Raw genomic sequence first — 21,043 nt, 5'->3', positions numbered from 1 at the left:
ACTTGTATAAATGGTTGTAATAAGTATTGGTGCTGTATTAAAACACTGCCATGTGTTTTTCAGGCACTTTAAAGTAATTATTAATAGAAACATGCAGAAAAAGCATGTTTTGTTTCAAACTTGGAATAGTGGCCTTTTCATTTTGGTTAGGAAAAAACCAAACTCTATAGACAATTAGATCAGGACAAATTTTGTGTTGAATGTTTCAGTCATGTGATATAATTGGAACTTACAACAATCACTTTGCTCCATTGCTCTTAATCACAAAAGTCAATAGTCAATAGTCCATGCCTCCCAGCAGCCAATTTGTAGAAGGAGTGACAAATAGGTGATCTAAAACATTTTTAACATAAAATGTTAAAAATTATTAATAGTTGTTTTGTTCAATTTCTATGTGCTGTTGAGTTTGTGGTATCTAGGTCTTACTAAAAAAACTATAATTTTAGTCTTGTAAGTGTAAGCTCTTCCTTGTTAGGGATGAGGAGAATTGGAACATACGAAAGATATACTGGAAGAATATCCAGTCAAAACAATATAAGTAATAGAGGCAAAAATGGAAAATATAACCAAAGAACTCCATGACAGATGCATCAAATTTCAGGATAGGTAAAACAGATAAATCAGAAAGTGGATTTTCTGGAACATAGAATGAATACCAGGGATTTAGAGTATGAAAGAGATGTGGATACCTTTGCTGTGATGGAGCCACATGTGAAACAATTGCTACTAACATTTCATGCTATCCCTTAAGAAGTTTTAATTTTGAATTTAATTTTATTTATTTTGTCAAGCATGTATAAGATAACAGATATAAGTATAAACATGACTATGAATACAGGAAATGGATATGAATAAGTGGGGACAGTAGGACAGGGATGGTAAGCATGTTGGTGAGCTTATGCACGCCCCTTACAAACCTTCGGAATGGGGTGAGGTCAACAGTAGACAGTCTAAATTAAAGCTATGGGGGTTTGGGGATGAAACCACAAAGTCTGTAGCTGAAGTCGTATTTTCTGCAATCGAGTTTGGAGCGGTTTACATTAAGTGTTATCTATTGTGATCTCATGTATTGTTGTGGTTGAAGCTGAAGTAGTCATTGATAGGTAGGACATTGTAGCAGATAATTTTGTGTACTATGCTCAAGTAAGACTGAAGGTGGCATAGTTCTAAGTTGTCTAAGCCCAAAATTTCAAGCCTGGTGGTATAAAGTATTCTGTTGTGAGCAGGGGAGTGGATGACTCTTCTCGTGAAATATCTCTGGATTCTCTCAATTGTATTAATGTCTGAAATGTAGTGCGGGTTCCAGACCGATGAGCTGTATACAAGAATAGGTATAGCGAAGGTTTTATATGCCCTTGTTTGCAATATAATATTACCGGAGAAAAAGCTTCGGTTAAAATTAGTAAAAGATTAGGTTAAGAACTCTTAATGCCTTTTTGACAATACTATTACAGTGAGCCCTGGCACTTACATCATTAGAAATGAGTACTCCAAGGTCCTTGACAGAGTGAGGGTCATCCACGAGGTCATATCCGCCCAGTTTCTTTTGGTGTTCTGATTTATTTTTGCCATTTGTTGGTTAAAATTTGGAGTTGCCAATTGTTTGACCATTCTGACACAAGGTCAAAGTTTCTTTGTAGGGCAGTAGCATTGTCGGTGATGTTGAATAGAATAGAATAGAATAGAATAGAATAGAATAGAATAGAATTTTATTATTTGTATGCCGCCCTTCTCCGGGAGGACTCAGGGCGGCGAACAATTCAAAAGAGGAAAAAGGGGAACATAAAAACGAAATACAAATAATAAAAATAGGCAACAGTTGCACAACCATACATGTTGAGAGGGGAGGGAACTCATCACCCCCAGGCCTGCCGGCAAAGCCAGATTTTGACGGCTTTTCGGAAGGCCTGGAGGGAGGTGAGGGTCCGAATCCCTGCGGGGAGTTCATTCCAGAGGGCCGGAGCTGCCACAGAGAAGGCCCTCCCCCGGGTAATAGCCAGATGGCATTGGCTGGTAGATGGCACCCGGAGGAGGCCAACCCTGTGAGATCTAATGGGTCTGTGGGAGGTAATTGGCAGCAGGCGGTCTCTCAAGTACCCAGATCCAATACCATGAAGGGCTTTATAAGTTACGACTAGCACCTTGAAGCGTATCCAGAGACTGATCGGTAACCAGTGCAGCTCGCGGAGGATAGGTGTAACGTGGGTGTACCGAGGTGCATCCACAATCGCTCGCGCGGCTGCATTCTGGACGAGTTGAAGTCTCCAAATACTCTTCAAGGGCTGCCCCATGTAGAGCGCATTGCAGTAGTTTTACATCATCAGCGAAGAGAATGCAGTTGCTTATGATATGCTCGCAAAAGTCATTTATGTAAAGTATAAGAGTGTGAGTCCTAATACACTGAGTTATAAGTATTATTATTATAATATGAGTATTGTATTAGTTATATTAATAATATAATTATATAAGAATTGTTATAATAATTTATAAATTATTATAATGTTATAAGTATGAGTTATAAGTATTTGGGATGGGGAATTAAGCTGGTGTAGTAAACTCAAAGGGAGATTTGCAGTCATGAAATATGGAGCTGCTGAAGGGAGGTGTTTACACTGTCAAGGCCAACCATCCTGAGCTTCCAGATCGGAGAAATACCTGAAGGTGGGCTTTTCCACAACATTGTACTGGACATTGATTGGACTCTCAGTACTGGATTCTAAGGGATGGGATTTGGAGTGACATTTTTTTCTTCAGAATTTTTATTTTATTTTATGTTCCTTTACATACCATTTTAAGTATACATTCACATAATTATTATTCTTTACATTTGTCATTCTTATACATTTATTATTTCATTTAATAGGTTATAATATACAGTTTGGGTTGCTTTATTTACCATCCCTTCCTCTTGTTATAACACCACCTTATTTTCCCTTTCTTTTCTCCCTCCCTCCCTTCTCTACTTTCTTCCTTTCTCCTCTCCTTTCCCTTCCTTCTTCCCTTACCTTTCTTCTACTCCTACTCTTCCTCTTCCCTTTCCTACCCTCTCTCTTTCTCTTCCTCTCCCTTCCATCCTCTTCTCCTTACCTCTTTCTTCTTTCCCCGTCTTCCTTTCATTCTCTCCTCCTCTCTCCCTTTCTTTTCTATTTTTGTAGGTGTCTCTTTCAGATCTCAGTTTATGTTTCCTTGGGATGGTATTTCCGCAAACCCAAATATAATTTGGTATCATTTCTTATTCCCTTACCTTCGCTAATCTATCCTATGTTTGTCGCTCCCTTTATATCTTGTTCTTGAATATATAATTATATATCTAATATTTTCTTTTCTGTTTTCCCCTTCTTCCCCCCTTTTCCATTTAATAGTGCATCATCTGGGTTCTATTTCTTCTTCCTACTTTCCTTTCTAGTTTCCTTTCTCTAGCCAATCATAAAATCTTCCCATGTCTTGAACTACTCCGATTCCTCTTTGTCCTTTATTTTCTTTGTCAACCTATTCATCTCTGCACAATCTAATACCCTTTTTTACTGTATCTTCATCTGTTGGTAGCTTATTTAATTTCCAATTTTGGGCAAATACAATTCTTGCTGCTGTAGTTACATATATAATCAAATAGGTATCCTCTTTCTTGAATTTCTCTGGGATAATGCCTTGTAAAAATATCTCTGGTCTAAATTCTATTTCTTGTTGTAACATTTTCTTTAACCATACTCTTATTTTAGTCCAATATTTCCTTGCTCAATCATGTGGCCAAAATTCTTTGCCCAAGTTAACATTGTATCTTTAACCACTTCTTCTTCTAGCCTAGTTCTTAATAAGTAGCTATATAGTTTCTTAATTATTCTTTCTTCCATTCCCATAAGTATCTTATCCAACTCCGAACTTCCTAAGTTAAAACCGTATTCCCTTTTATATTGTTCATATCTTGATTGTATTTGCAATTGTGAAAACCATCCTATATCAATCCCTTGCTTTTCTATTTCTTGTTTTTGTTTTAGTTCCCCCCTTTCTATTATGATATCTTTGTATCTAATAATATTTTTCATACTACTAATATTTGGATGTGTCAATGCTCCCTTTGTTGAAAGTCATATTGGTATTTCTAAGTAGTGTTTCCCTTTCACTCTTTCCCATATTGTTAATAATCTATTCCTTACATAATGTCTTTGAAAATAGCCATGTGCCTTACTTTTGCCATACTACAAAAAAGCATGCCAACCCAGTTGCAAATCATGACCCTCCAATGTCAATAATCTTGTATTTCTCAATGTTTAGTTTATCTAGCTGTTCTTAGCTCCCTCTCCTCCTTTGTCTCTTTGGCTCTTGCTCCTTCTCTTAGCATTTTCTCTTTCTGTTCTTTCTCCATCTCCCTTTGATCTTTTCCCTTAGCTTCCTGGCATTTAGCTCCTCCCTCTTCTCTTACCAGCATTCCCTCCTGTGCTACTATATGTTGTTCATAAAACAATTCTGCTTTCTCTAGTGTATCTAATCGGTACCTTGCCAAATCCCTTCTGGAACAAGCCATCTAAAACTCATCCCTTTTTTGATCAGACTCTTATTCAAAAAGTGGTTTTCCTTTCTTATTTCTGTGATCTTCCTTAGGACTTGCTTCAATACCACTATCTCTCTACACTTGTATTTTATTCTTGTATTTCTTGATGCTTGCAATATTTCATTTTTTAGAGGTTTTTTTGACAAATCTTACATGTACCTCTCTGGGCAAGTTGTTTCTAATTGCATGTATTGTATATACTTTAATGTGTCATCCATTCCCCTAGAATATATTCCTTACTCATTTCTGTAGCCGCTGAAAGAATTTCTGCAATCTTCTCTGCTAAATTATCTCCTTTCTCCTCTTCTATGTTCTGGATCTTTCCATCTCCCAAAAAACACTGGCTCCATCTTGCTTTTTATCAATTGCTGTCAGCCTATAATCCATCTCCTCCACTTTTTTCTCTGTTATTTCTGCCTTTTCTTCCACCTTTTGCACTCATTTTTCCCCATCATTTCCTTGACTTCTTTCAATTCATCTTCCACCTTATCCACTTTCTCTTCTACTTTGTTTATTTGCTCCTTGAGAGCCATGTGTATGACTTGTAATATACTTCTAAGTTCCAGGATGGCTTTATTTTGTTGCGTGGTTTGTCTGTTGCTTTCAGTATTGCTGAACCAGGCGGTGTAGCTGTTGCAGATACATATAATGTTATTTTCTTCATCTTGGTATTTGACGTATTTGAGTTATAATCAAATTTTATAATCCAAAGAGTAAATTAGTAGATTGATTGTAATCCTGGAGCCGCCCACAGCAGCGCAATCACCAACTTCCAATAAACCAACCCTTGTTCTTGGACCCAGTCTTCAGATTCTTGCTACCTTAATCCATTCGCTTTATAATACCAATGTGAAGTTTAAAAAAAGGAAACAAGAAAAAAAGATTGGTGAAAAAGCACTCATCCCTCCCCTCAAAAAAGAGAAAAATGCCACAAAATTAATTCCACAATGGTAATCCACACCTCATTGCAAAAAGGCAGAAAAAAAGAGACGGGAAAATAAAGGAAAAAAAAAGATAAAAATTTGGGTAGGTAAAAGAGAACCCAAATAGCCAAATGAACAAAAGGAGGGGGGGGGAGAATGTTTAGTATTGGTTGTCTGGGTTATCCAAGTTTCTTCTTCCAGTAAAAAAGAAAAAAAAAAGTGCTGTCAAAAGGGCATGCTCAGCAGCCCATTATAATGTAGCAAGAGAGCGCAACACCGTGTTTACACAGCTGATCTTATTTTCTTTCTTCTACAAGAGACTTTATAATCAATTTGGTATTATCAGCAATAGCTCAAGATCAATCCTTCTTAGCTAGCTTTTATTCAGCCAACATTTATTATTAGATGGCAGTGTAGACAATTCATCATGTTTATCTTTTAAATTCACGGCTTCGAAAGCAAATCAGAGAGATTATCAAAAATTAGAGAATCAAAAACACAGAGTAAAAGTCAAAGCCAAAAGATTCCAATTTGCTTTCTAACCCTTAAGCAGTTCTCAAAATCTATTATTTCTTTTGTCTTGCTAATGGCTTTGTCTGTTCGCTGCTGGCCTGAGGAGTGGGAGAGATTTCTAGCGCCTGCTTCCTCCCTGTATCTTGCCACTCTTTCTTTAAAATGTTTTCAATCCGAGGTTAAAGTTAATTTACAGGAATGTTGTACTTCAAAGCAATCTTATTATCTCACACAGAAAAAACCTTTCTGTTTTTTCATGCTTTGTTGCAGTTGCTCAGCTGCAGTAGCTCATAATAGCTGCCTTCCCTGCTTTGGGTCCAGAGGCAATTGCAGGCGTTTTGAGGGAATTGCGGGTTCCCTGACCACACGCACTTGCGCCTCCCCTCTTTACTGTCTCTCCAGAACAGCTATGGTTAAACACCCATCAAAACATCAGGGAGTCTGACGGTTCTTCGGAGAGCCCCCCGGAGGACACGTCCTGTTGCTGGGATTCAGGCCACACCCTTCACGGATTTGGGGTGACTATAGCTTTCGCATGTTTTGACTCAGATCTTGCCTTTCACTGCTATCACTTCAAACAGTAAAAGTACCTCTCCTCTAAATCAATGGAGTTGAGGGTTTTCTTTCTTGAGTTTTGAATGGAGGCAGGCCTGACATTAGGCAAGATCTGCTTTATCAGCCAATCCAGAGACCCCAGTGAACCATGGTGACTGAGCACTCAACGTTGACCCATAGTGAGGCTAGAGCCCTGGAATTACCTCTCCTCAGCCACACTGGAGACGACATGAGATAGAGAGGCTGGAGGAGCTGCGACTTGAGGAGCTGCGACTCAAGGAGGAGCTGTGACTCAAGGAGGAGACTGTCTCAGCCAGATGGTCGCTAGGCATAGAACAGCTGGAAGACCCCAAGGAGCACCCACCTGGGGAAACCCTCACCAGAGTGTGTGCTGACTTTTCCCTGTCTAACTCTGACAAAGAACCTCTTGCCACCCCATGCACTGCAATTGCTGCATGAAGCAATTGAGAACCAGAGAGTTCGGAAGGCTGTCGCCCAGAACTCTGCCCTGCCATTGTATGAAGAGACGGACCAGGCAATGGGATGAGTGGCTGCTTCTACAGCCGCCATGGCAACTTCCGTTGGTCCACAAGGGGTAGCTCTGGCCAGAGCTGCTTTGGTGACTCAAGTCCCCCCAGTGGGTGGGCATTCCCCAGAGGTGCTGAATTCCTAAAGTTCCTCCGCTGGGAGTAAAATACAAAGGATCCCAAAATACGGATCCCAGCACTCTGGGATTGTTCCTAGCCCAGGTCTTGAATTACATGCAGGGATATGGAGAAGAGTTGAGATCTAAGGCAGCCAAAATGAGATGTGTCAACATGGCCCTGGAAGGAGCTGCAGACTGGATGGTCACCTTTCACAATGACAATGCTTCCAACTAAGGAACTATAACCAGTTTATGTTGTCCCTTCGTTAGAGGTTCAAAAATTCCCTGACCCAGGGGTGTCAAACTGGATTTCTTCAAGCACCTCAGTTTCACCCTCCATGGTGTCCAGCAGCTGGCAGAATGCTGCAGGAGGCCAAAAACGGGCCATGGTATATGTTCATGCAGCGTGTATTGTCTGGCAGAGGCACCATGGCCTGGTAATTTCATATTTCCAGGCTGGGCCCACAGGCCTTGAGTTTGACACCCCTGTCCTAGCCAAATGCAAGGCTAGGAGCTGAATGAAGACCATCACTCAGGGGCATATGTCAGTGGCAGAATATATCCAGGAGTTCCATGAGCTGGCTTGTCACATGGCCACATGGCCTCAGGAAGTCCTGATGGAATGTTGTAAGGATGGGCTTAACCATGAAATCTATTACTGCTACGACTCCCGAGTGTCCCCTCAAGAGCTCCAACACTGGTACATCTTAGCTAACAAGATGGAAATTGATCTGGCTAGAGACTGGCACCATAGCAACCACAGTTGGAACAAATGCCCACTCCCTGCTTTTAAGGATTCCCAAAGAGCTGTCAAATGCAGACCAGCACCCAAACTGAGGTCCACAGCATGCTTCAAGTATGGGAAGGAGGTGCACTGAGCAACTGAGTGCCGTTCAGTCAAACTAAACCCCAAACCTGCAGCCACTGGGGGCAAGAGGACTGAGAAGCAGCCACTGAAGCACCAAGAAACAGCGTCAAGAGGGGTGGAGGTCATTGAGTTCACCCCTCCTTTGCAAGAGCTGGGAGCTCCAACCCTACTGGAGAAGTGAGACTGACGACAATCCCCTAGTACCGGGATGGCGAACCTATGGCACTTGTGTCACAGGTGGCACGCGAGGCGTTGTCCTGTCAGCTGGCCAGCGTGCATGCACACGCTGGCCAACTGAGTTCAGCCATTTTTCTCCTTCCCCAGGCTCCAGAGGCTTTATAGGAGTCTGGGGAGGGCAAAAAGAGCCTCCCCCCCCCCAGAGGCCCTCTGGAGGCTTCAGGAGCTTCCCTGAAGCCTCCAGAGCGCAAAAAACTGGCCCTATGGGCAAACCAAAAATTTGGGAATGGACTTTCAGTTTGCTCGTAAGGTCAGTTTAAGCCCTCCGTAGGCTTCAGGGATCTTCAGGTGGCTTCCTTGAAGCCTCTGGAGAACTAAAAAGGAGCCTACGAGCAAATCAGAGGTCCTCCTGAAGGTGCCTGAAGCCTCCGGATGGCCTTGGGGGGGTGGGAGAGGCTTTTTTCGCTCTCCTTGGGCTCCTATAAAGCCTCTGGAGCCTGGGGAGGGTGAAAAAAGCATGCAAAAAATGGGGGGAGTGCTTCTCATGCGTGCATACACACTGGAGGGGCATGCATTGGATTATGGGTGCAGCACGCCCACGTACGACCCCCCTGCGCTCCCCCCTTATGGTACGCAAGCCAAAAAAGGTTCGCCATAGCTGCCCTAGTAAGTGACTTGCATGACTATCCCAGTGGAGCTAAGAGTCAGAAGAATCATCAGGCACCTAGGGGAAGATGCTGGTCCTTTTGGACTCAGGATGCACCAGGTGTGTGATTAGCCCCAAGGGATTGAGAAACAAACTAAGGAGACTTAAGGAATTGATGGCCTTTTGCCAGCTGGATGGGTCAGTGGTGGTGGTGGGAGTTCACCTCATAACTGAACTGATGGAAATGTGGATGAGGAATCACAAAGAGATATTGAGTTTTGTTGTAGCCCCCAAAATGGAGGCTGTCCATTCTTGGTGTGCCCCTCCTGTTTGGATTAACCTTGCTCCAAAAATGGAACCCTCTTGTGAACTGGAGGATGGAGCTTTTGAGAATCCAGTCCCAACTGGTGAGAAGAGCAGGAGAGAAACCCTCTCTGAGAGTCAAGGTTACAAGGGAATTAGGAGCTGCAGTGCACGAGCACATGGATGAAGAGGAGAAAATCTCAAAGAAACTGAACTCAGGGAGGAATTCCATGAACAGGGCTCTGAAGTGCTCCTGCCCCATAATCCCACAGTCTGCAGCATAGAAATCCTCCCTGGGACAAAGCTCCCCAAGCCAAAAATCTAATCAATGACTCCAAGGGAGTTGGATGAGATTGGGCCTCTTTGTCTTTGCTTAGATTATAAAGGTCTGAACACTGTGTGAATGGAAAATGTTTACCTGCTGCTGCTAATAAAGTACATAATGGCACATTTGGCCAAAAGAAAAATCTTTACTAAGCTGGACTTGAAGGAAGCTTACTACAGAGTTCACATTAAGGAGAGAGACAAATGGAAAACTGCCTTTAATTGCCTCTAGGTTGCTTCCAGTTCAGAGTGATCCCATCCGGATTACAAGGGGTGCCTGCTGTATTCATGCAATTAATCAATTAGGTGCTGCCTGAACATTTATACAAAGGGGTCCTGGTCTACTTAGACGACATTCTCATATACACAGAGATTATGGAGGAGTATGTAAAGCTAGTGCGTGTATTCCTGAATAAGAGCTGGTGAACTGTACGCTAAATTGTCCAAGTGTGAGTTTCACCAGGACAAGATTGACTACTTAGGATATTGCATAACACACGAGGAGATAGAGAAGGTGCGAGCAGTCCTGGAATGGGCACTCCCTCGCACTACAAAGCAGTTTTCTGGGTTTTGCAAATTTTTATAGATAGTTCATTCCTTTTGCTAAGATTACCAATCACTAACCTTTTGAAAACTAAGGGAGAATCCAAGCCTAAGGCTAGCTAGAAATCTCTGAAGATGAGCTTTTCCACAACATCATACTGGACACTGATTGGACTCTCAGTGCTGGACCCTGGAGGGAGGGATTTGAGGTGACTCTAACTTTCGCACGTTTTGAATCAGATCTTGCCTTGCTTTAGCTATCTATCACTTTAAACTTAGTAAAAGTACCTCTCCCCTAAATCAATTGAGTTGGGGTTTTCTTTCTTGAGTTTTGAATGGAGGCAGGCTTGAAATGGATATTTAAATAGATAAAGTTCATAGAATAAACTCTTGTTATGCCACGATCTGGGAAGTCTGTAATGATGTGCTGGTCTGTTTTGTAAAAAGAATGATGTGAGATCAAGCCTTGAATTGTCATTTCAAAACTAAATTGCAGATTCATAATGTAGAAATAATTGTTTTGAAGGAAATCACCATTAGAATATTGAGGAAAAGAAAAGCATATGCCATCCTGAGAATTATTCTAAAAAAGAGGATTCCATTTTGTTGGGACAAATTGGAAGGGATGATCTTCACATACCAAGAAAAAAGATTTTAGACAGCGAGAGAAAAAGATGGCCATTACGGCTAGACAGGGCTATGACAGCTCAACTGAAGAAGCAAAGAGACAATTTAACAACAGTGTGGTTGAGCTGGATGGGATTTTTCCAACTTCTGTTGAGCAATTTGCCCATGTAATGACTTCTAGAGAAAGTGGGACTCTAGAGAGGAGGAGGAGGAGTTTTCTCCCACCCCTTAAGAATAGTGGCGATTAAGACCATGAGCTGCTGACAGATCCAAAAAAAGGAGAAAGAATTGTTTGAGAGAATCAATTTTAAAGCCAGAGGAAAACTGGACTGGTTGTTTTAGCAACTTTAATTGAGTTAAAAAATACTAGAATACATTTAAAATGAAACTCTGACTTTTAAAAGAAGATCTTGGACATTTTAGAAATTCGAAAGTAAAAGCAGAGAAATAGAGTAAGAGTGACACTTACTGGTGGGGAAGGACACCAGGGAGTGAAAAGTGAAAAGACCTTGACTGCTGATAAGATTGTTATTGCTACAAGTAACATCTGCAAATTGTTTACATTGGACATTTGGAAACAGACAGTGAAAATATTGAAACATTTTGAACACTGTAACTCTCTGAACCTTTGGATTATAAATATGCTGAGCAGTTTGAGGTTGGAAAACAGTGTGGATTTATTCTGAGACTAAGTGGCTGGTTCTTTGATTTGCAAGATATTGTGGTTTACAAAACATTGTGGATTTGGTGCGCCTCTGTGGATTACAAATACTATTTGCCAAAAAAAAGAAGAAACAGTAGATGTTTTTAAATAAATTATTTGGATTAATTTACAGACTGTGGATTATAATAGTAAAAAACTGAGAGGTTGGCTGGCGATTGGGGAAAAAGAGAAAAGGATTCTTGGGTGAATTTCTTTTGGTAATATTTCAAAAGTTGGGAAAGGAGTTAGATGGGGATTTTAGATTATTCTGGTATTATTTTGAATTATTGTTTATTCTTTTTAAATTTATTAACAGCTTAAAATGGCAAGTACTCAAAACTTAACTAAAATAGGAGGAGGGAAACTACATCTGCACCAATAGCAGCAGCATTCAATTCATCAAGTCAAAGATCAATGGACAGTCTGATACAACAAGAGAAAATAAATACAATTCAAAAAGATGCAGTCAATGTTTCAATCGCTACAAGAGGTATTGGCAAAAACCCACAATGGGATAAAGAATGAGATGGGAGAGATGAAGAAAAAATACAAAATAGGGATGAAAAAATAGGGAATTTTCAGCAGATGATAGTTTAAAATGAACAAAAGATTAAGGTGTTATAGAAGATAAATCAGAACAAGCAGAGAAAAAAGTGGATGAGATGAACCAAAGACTCACTCAGGCAAACAGTAATCACCTTAGAAATGGAGAAGGCTGGATATTTCCTGAGATTCCAGAATATTGATGAAAAAAATGTCTCACTGAGATGATGGCAGAATTGTTGGCAGATGCCTTGGAGATAAATAAGCAGGAGACACAGGCTGAAATGGATGAAACATTTAAAATACATATGAGTTGTGCAAGAAGGAATAAACTCCCAAGAGAAGTGCATGTGAAGTTTATCAAAAAGATAATAGCTGAAATATTCAAAAAAGCAAGAGAGGAACCATTGAAACACAAAGGGAAAGAAATTGTGGTCCTGAAACAAGTACTTAGGAGAGTACGGAAGCAGTATTAATTCCTGATAGGACAGTTTATTAAATACCATGTAGATGGTTGACACTTGAGGGAATTTAATCACTTGGAACGATAAAAGATACAAATTAGATTCTTTAGATAAAGCACATGATTTTTATGAACACCAGTTCAGTTCATATGAGGAACAAGAGAGAAGAGAGGAAACAGACAGTAAAGGACAAGAGTAATTAGTAGCAGGGGAAAATATACAACCAGAAGAAACTGAAACTGGGAAAAAAGAACGATCAGAATGAGAAGGAACAAGAGGAAAGGAACAGAGAAAAATAAGATCAACTAGAACAACATGACCTATTTATAAGTGAAAAGATGGAAGAAGAACTACAGCTATTGTCAATTAATTGAATTCAGTTATGAATAGGAAACAAAAATTTTACTAAATTACAAAAACTGAAATTAGATTTAATCTGTCTACAAGATGTTCACATTAAAAAATAACATAACAAATTACTAGAATATCCTAAAATTAGGAAATTATATTTTTCATTAGCACAAAAAAAGAAAAGAAACAATAAATGCCAGACAAATTTATACAGATGAAGATGGGAGAATTTTGATTGTGGAGGTAACAAGAAACCATTAACAGATACTTTTGAAAGTGATATATGCACCTAATGAAAAACTTCATAAGAAAATTATAGAAATTGATTATGAAAATATTTGTGTGGTAGAGGATTTTAATGCAATTGTGACGCAAAATTTGACTACAGAAGCAGTAAAGTAGGCAAAAAGGCAAATGGAAAAAGAATTGGCACAAAAAATTAAAAGTGCAAAACAAAACTTTGAAAATGCTAACAAACCAGGAAAATGGTTAGCATATAAACTAAAGAGAGAGAAAGAAAAGAAACTGATAAATAGATTGGTAGATGAGAAAGGAACTCTCCATTATCAAAGAAAAATAAAAAGAAAATAATTCAGGATTTCTATGAAAATCTGAATGGTCAAGAAAAAATTGCAGAAGATAAAAGAAGATATTTGGAAAAATCTGGATGAGTGCCTGAAACAGTAAAAGCCATGTTAAATGAAAGGATAATGATGATGGAACTAACAGAGGCGATCAAGAGAGAAAAGAATAATAAAACACCAGGACTAGATGGTCTACCGGCAGAATTCTACAAGTATTTACAAGACCCTCTAGGACTTTCAATGTTGGAAATCTATAATGAAGTATTGTTAAAAGCTAAGATACCAAATACTTGGACAGAAGCAAATATTACTCAAAGGCACAAGGTAAGGATGTCCATTGTTTCCTTTACTATCTATATTGATATTGGATATATTAAATAGAAATATTAGACAAGAAATAGAAATAAAAGGTATGCAAATAAAGAAAGAAAACCATAGGCATTTGCATATGATCTGGCATTTATTTTAGAAGAACCACAAGAAACCGGACCTAAATTAATAAAAAAATAACAGAAGAGTATGATGAAGTGTCAAGATTGAAAATAAACAAAGAAAAACTAAAATATTAGCTAAAAATCCTACAGATAAACAGAAAAAAGACAATGAAGAATACAGACATCCAGATAGTTAAGAAAGTTAAATATTTAGTAATTCAATTAACAGCAAAATGTGTTACTTGTAAGGTTTCCTAAAATTGCAGTAAGCTCCTGTAACAAATCAAATCAGACTTGGAGAAGTGGAAAAATTTACAACTCTCCTTGATAGGAAGAATAGCTACTATAAAAATGAATATTTTGCTGAGATTACTGTATCTGTTCCAAAAAGTATCAATAAAGCTGGAAAAAATATTTTGAGGAATTAAATAAAATGATGTCAAAATACATTTGAGAAGGAAAAAAAGCAAGAATAAGTCTGAAAATGTTATGAGATTCCAAAAAGGGGGGGGGATTTTGGATTGCCAGATTGGGAGTTGTATTATCAGGCCTCGGTACTTCATGGATGAAAGAATGGATAAATCTGAGACAGAGACTATTATTAACATTAGAAGAACGTGTTCTTCAATTAGGGTGGTATGCTTTTTTATGGCATGGGAAGAATAAAATACATAGATATTTTCAAAGACATTGTGTTAGACGTGCACTATTGTTAGTGTGGGCAAAAATGAAAGAAAAACATTATTTGAAATTACCAATCTGGCTCTCTAGATTCAAATATTCTTAACACAGAAAATATTACAAAGTATAAAGACATCTTGAATGAAAGGGGAAACTTAAAACTAAGCAAGAATTGAATAGTCAAAAGAATTGACTTAGCATGGTGGTCGCATGTGCAAATACAATCAAGATATGAGAAAGATATTAAAATGTCTGGCTTCTATAAAGAGCCAACAGAACTAGACTAAGTATTAGCAGGGACAGCTGAAAAATTAATTTTAAAAATCTATAGTTTTCTTAGGTAAAGGTAAAGGTTCTCCTCACACATATATGCTAGTTGTTCCCAACTCTAGAGGACAGTGCTCATCTCCGTTTCAAAGCCGAAGAGCCAGCGCTGTCCGAAGACGTCTCCGTGGCCATGTGGCCAGCATAACTAAAGGCCAAAGGTGCATGAAACATGGTTACCTTCCCACGAAAAGTGGTCCCTATTTTTCTACTTGCATTTTTACATGCTTTCAAACTGCTAGGTTGGCAGAAGCTGGGACAAGTAATGGGAGCTCACTCTGTTACGCAGCACTAGGGATTCGAATGACCAAACTGCCGACCTTTCTCATCGACAAGCTCAGCATCTTAGCCATTGAGCATAGTTACCTACTGAGCATTAAAATGGAAGAAGAGCAAATAAAAGAAACAATGATAGTATGGGCTAAGAATTTTGGTTATATTATAGAGTTAGATAAATGGCAGAAACTGTGGTACAAGAATTATAAACTAACAATGTCAACTGCATACAAAGAATATGTATATAAAATGTTTTATAGATGGCATTTTCTGCCAGCAAGATTAGCAAAAATGTTTAAGGATATGTCTGCTAAGTGTTGGAAATGTAATCAAATACCAGGTTCCTATTTGCCCAAAGCCAAAAAAATATTGGTGAAAAATACACATATGGTTAGAAAAAATAGTTAAGCAACATATATGTAGATTTAAAACCAGAAATACTTCTGTTGGGTATTTTACCAAAAAAATATAGTAAAGGGAATACATATTTAATTTTACATGTATTAATAGTAGCCAGAATTGTGTTTGCACAATTGAAGAGATCCCTACAGATGAAATTGTAATAAAAATATTAGAATGTGCAGAAATAGATATATTAACACTTAAAATTAAGAAAGAAGAAACTGAATATTTTTTAGCATGGGATTTGTTTTGTCAATGGCTAAATAGCAGAAACAGAAGTTAGAAATTTAAAAGCATAAGAGAAGGATTAATTACAATGAAGATGTACTAAAATGGATGTAAATATTATTATGTTATTATAATTGATGTTAGGAATATCATTACTATTACCATTACTATATCTCAAAGACAATTGTACTCAGATAGCACACTGTTTATATAGATATTAAATGTTTATGTTTTACATTATTAAAAAAGCATAAGCATATATATGAATAAATTATTGGATTTGGAAAGTCATGAATTTAAGTTTGGACAGCATACCTATCTATGATCATATCTATGATATGTTAAAGTTAAAATGGATGCAGATTTCAAGGATCACTTTATTAGGCATTCCATTTATACGTTTTGGAATAAATACAAAGAAAAGGTTTTTCCGAAATATATCTGGATGTTACCCAAACATCTTTTTTTAAAGGAAGGAAATGATAGTGAGTTACAATTGGTGAATTTATACTGAATAATATCATTTGTTCAAAGTTAACCACTTCTGAAATCAAAAGAAGACTTAGAACTAGAGGATTGTAGCTATCATTGGTTTACCTATCTACAATTAAAATAAATGTTTACTATGGATAAAAAAATGTGGTAAAATATATACAAATATATTTTAGTTCTCTCTCTAAATTAACATCAAACACAGCAGTACATACATCACATACTCAAACATAGACACACATACTACCTTCACATTTACTTTGCTAATACATCTATATAAAGTCCAAGTTCAAATAGCAAATATAAAAAAATACAGCGGTGTGTAACAGTGACCAATTCTCTTTTATGTCTAATTGTCATCTGTTGACCACAGCATCACTTCCATCTATACTATGAGTTTTCTCTGTAGGCATGCCACTCCAAATGATGTAGAAACTAGTGGGAAAACATATAAAATCAGCCATGGGGGACTTAATCCAGTGTGGAGAACTTTTAAGGGATGCTAAAAAGTCACTGACTTTCCTGAGGTGCAGGTTCTTAGCTGTTCCCCAGATCATTGTCAGGAATCATTTAAAATGATCAGGAATAATACCGACAATAAACTGTGAAGAATCTCAGTCCCCTGCCTTGTTTTCCCTCTTTGATTAATTTGTCCTATCAGAGTTTGAATCAAAATATGTTTATTATAGAGAAGTATTACATATATTACATATTAATATTACATAAAGGAATGTGGTGGCTCAGTGGCTAAGACACTGAGTTTGTTGATCAGAAGGTCAGTAGTTCTGCGGTTCATATTCCTAACGCTGCGTAACTGAGTGAGCTCCTGTTACTTGTCTTAGCTTCTGCCAACCTAGCAGTTTGAAAGCATGTAAAAAATGCAAGTAGAAAAATAGGGGCCACTTTGGTGGGAAAGTAAAAGCGCTTCATGTGCCTTCAGCGTTAATCATGCCTACCAGGAGCTGTATGTCTTTCTTAGTGAGCGTTTTAAACAATTTCTTGAGAAAACATAATGTTATTATATAGAACTATGGGGGCAATCATTTTTATTCAATGTTGTCTTCAATATACTTCTACTTTTCATTTCACTGTGCTTAAAACATTGAATTACTATGTTTTAAGGGTTAAAGTGATCTGAAATATTGCCTTCCAATACATGGGCAAGGGCAAAGCACAGTTACCATGGAGACTGCGAGAATAATGTGTTTCCTGTCTTTCTCTTGCATTCTGATAGTAACATACTCCTGCATATAAAATGCAGCCATATACCATTTGGATGATTATCTGAAGGAAACACTTTTGACATTTTTGGATATACATTAAAATTGAAATCAAGTCCCATAACAGTATGAATCTGGTTAAGAGATACAGAATTAATACTAACACAAGTCAATAATTTTCAAACATTTTTTCAGCAGCACGTTTTTAAACATTCCTTTTAAAATCTAAAGTCACAGTTTTAAAACACATTTTGCTGAACATAATAGGAATGTGTAGTTTTATTCTAGAATGACGTGGAATCTTTCTAAGGTGAAGCATATAGGAATTACAGGAGTTCCATTGACAGGGTGAAAACGATAACTGAAAAAGATTTCAGAGAAAGTGTGTCTGTGTCTGTGTCTGTGTGTACCACTCTAGGCTTTATACAATTCTGTATCAGCCTCACCCATCTTGTCTATGATGATTTTTTTTATTTCATTTATGATCCTGCCAAAAATATTTTTTCTATAATTGAATAGTAAAATGTTCACATGATATTTAGAATACTAAGTTTTTAGATTATGGGTGTAATTTGAAATAAAAAACTAAAGCATCAGGGAATAAACTGGAAAGAAATGTTATAAGCCAGAAGATACTTTCAGTTTTTAAAAATAAACAACTTTAAGAAAATTATACTCTATCACATAATCACAAAATAGAGTATGTAAATGTTGAGGCATGGGAATGAGTTTATTTGTGCGAAGAATTTTTCATCTTATCTAGCAGTGGCTACCAGCAGATGATGTCACCTTTCAGCTGATTGGCTATTTCAGTACCTAATGCAGGCAAGAGACAGAAGGATGCCGGCACAAATCTCTGTGGTGAATCTGTGGTGTTTTTTCTCAGTTTTATATGGAATATTTTGATAAATATTGAGATTATTCAATTGTACGGCCATGTGAGCAAGTGGGAATATCTTAGTGCAAGGGCCGTTGAAGAGCTGTCAGAGGAATGAGGCGACTGATCTGTAAACGGATCTGTGATTGTAAGTGTAAAAATCAGGGTGGAAGGATTAGCAGGGAGTGTTCATAGACACGTAGGAGGATTGTAGCAGAAATGGCAAGTACGAGTAATAGAAAAGCAGTGTTTTTCTTACAGAAATGCTGAATTAAACTGAAAATGTAAACGTTTAGTTGGAATTACAGAGTGTAAATGGACAGGAAATATATATCTAATGGATTTTTCCTTAGCTGCCAAAGATGATAGATTCTGTCATTCTATAAATGATAGATTCTGTCATTCGCAAGCCTATTATATGAAATGAAATTACATTATTTCTTTTCTTTTTTTTCTTGTTTGTAGCCTTAAAGTGGCATTCCATTTGAATGGATTTTTGCTATGCTACAGCTGGAAATATTTATTTTTAAAACAAAATAATACGGAGTTATAATGCATGTTTTTCTTTTTAAAAACACCTTTCTAGATAAAAGCATTGATGATGAAGAATCAGGGGATGGAAATAGGCCATCTGCAACTGCCTCAGGTTTCAAGGTTCCTGCACCTAAAAAACCTGGAAATCCTTCAAATACAACAAAAAAGCCAGGATCTGCTGGTGGGCCCAAGGTTGTAGGTAAGGATAATTCAGTCATCAAGATACTTTATTTTGATTTAATTGGAATGATGTTGAAGACATTTAAATGATAATATATCATTCATAATCATTATTTTGCAGGTTAAAAAGTGTGAAATATCTTCAAAAGCTTAGGTCTTAGATGAAATGATGGCTTTCTATAATATAAATGATGAATTTAACATTTTGAATGGATGCACTAGCTTTCTAATTCTTTGTGACTAGTAAAAAAAGCACACAGCTAATTGCTATCATGTTAGATATCATATGTTATGCAATTAATACACATCAACACACTCTCATGTACAGGAAAACTTAATAAAATAATCAATAATATATTAGGGAAAGGAAGTGAACCATAGAACAGACTATACGAAGTCTGTCGTAGAGGTAGAGACAATGATCATAAGCAATTTTTAAAAAATACTTTCATGTTTCATTAAATTATGAGTTGCAGGCGTTTATTTTTATTCTTTTGAAATAATTAAAAATAGAAGAAATTGACAAAAATATTTTCATTTCTAGATTATTTATTTGACCCACAAAACTAAATTAATATTTTAATAATTAAATGCAACTCAGGTGTAATACTCATAGGTGATACTGAATGCATATCTAGCATACATTAATCTGCCAGATAAAAATATTTATTCTCTCATCCAATTTGCTTTTTCAATGTAGTTTTTAATAGTTGATGAAGGTCCATCATCATTTGAGTGGGGTATTGCTCAGATGTTTTCAGGGTAACTCAAGAAGCATTTTAAAATAAGGTAAAAATGAATTTATGCTGTTTGTGTTCATATAAATATATGTTTTTCTTTATCTTGCCTTCTATTTATCTAGCTACTAAACCTCAAATAACCCTTTGTATAAGTCTACAATCGCTATGTGTTTAACCAACATGAGGAAATGTCCTCATATTTGGTTATATGTTAAGTAAGGCAATATAAGTGGTTTGGCATATTGTTTATTTTGTAAATATTATATTATATTTATATATACATTAAAATATATTATATTTTGCTATTCTGCTGTTTTGCTTTTTGTATATAGTTTCGCAATAAACTATATATTATGACAAAATCAAATTATTTCCCAATGAAGCTTCCTCTAAATTTATTATATTACAATTCCTATTATCATTTTTTAGTAAAGTTTGAATCACTGGAAAAAATTGTCTGCATTATTTGTGCACATAAATGCAGGAAAAATAAAATTCTTTTTCCCTTAAAAATTACTAATGAGAAATAGTAGTCTAGATAACACAAGAAGTTCTAAGGTTGTAAAAGTTGTTTCTAAAACTTTGCCCATGTCTTTTTGGGTTCAGTCTCTAAATAAACAAAATATGCTCAAAAGTATGTATATGAAAACTGTTTATTTTGCTGAGTTTATTTTCACTATTAAGCTATTTATGTGTATGTAAGAAGGAACATGCAGTTCCGATGTTATTTAATGTTGTATATGTCAATATGTATATTTTTTTTAAAAAAAAGGAATGAAATTTTCATCTGCAAACATGATTATTTACAATTCTAGGAAAATATGGAGAACTGAATCAACTCATTGGAAGTTAAATATAGGAACTGAATAATGTTTGTGAAAGGAAAATTATAATAACTAGATTAAATTAAATACATCTGTATTTTTGAGGCAACATCAGGAAATTGTTTTTCCTAAACATTCAGTTTAGAATTTTTCTCAATATTGTCAGAGAATAAACATTTTATATATTCTAACAGTGAAGTGACTGAGGAGTTTGAGGGTTTTGCCAAGCAGGGGATGGGGCAGAGCTGTCTCTTTCTCATACCTTCAGGCAGCATCCATATCCTCATCACTCTGGGCAGAGGCCCTGGGGTGTGGCAGTATGGATCAGCAGCTGTATGGGCCCTGAGGGAGAGGGAAACCCATCCCTATGGCCGCCTCATCTGGAGCTGGTTCTCGCCATATTGGACTCGGGCCCTTGAAATATGGTAGCTGGCAGAGCAATAGACTGAGGCTGCTCCACTGCTGCCCAGTTACAACTTATTTCCCCCTCCCTCTCTCCCTTCTTCCCCTGC

The 21,043-nt window shown here is 37.1% G+C and overlaps 1 protein-coding gene across 6 annotated transcripts in view; it reads left to right on the top strand.

Moving 5' to 3' along the window:
- The window catches only part of CLASP2 (cytoplasmic linker associated protein 2), a 378,890-nt gene that overhangs the window by 149,299 nt on the left and 208,548 nt on the right, over positions 1-21,043 (top strand). For all 6 annotated transcript variants that reach the window (XM_032238129.1, XM_032238126.1, XM_032238125.1 and 3 more), the window contains one exon: positions 18,840-18,986. In XM_032238129.1, the coding sequence (XP_032094020.1) occupies positions 18,840-18,986 (147 nt within the window). The remainder of the gene's footprint in view (positions 1-18,839; positions 18,987-21,043) is intronic.

This window comes from Thamnophis elegans, chromosome Z (assembly GCF_009769535.1).
Source record: "Thamnophis elegans isolate rThaEle1 chromosome Z, rThaEle1.pri, whole genome shotgun sequence".
In the NCBI taxonomy this organism is placed as follows: domain Eukaryota; kingdom Metazoa; phylum Chordata; class Lepidosauria; order Squamata; family Colubridae; genus Thamnophis; species Thamnophis elegans.
This window is presented reverse-complemented; position numbering and strand designations above follow the sequence as displayed.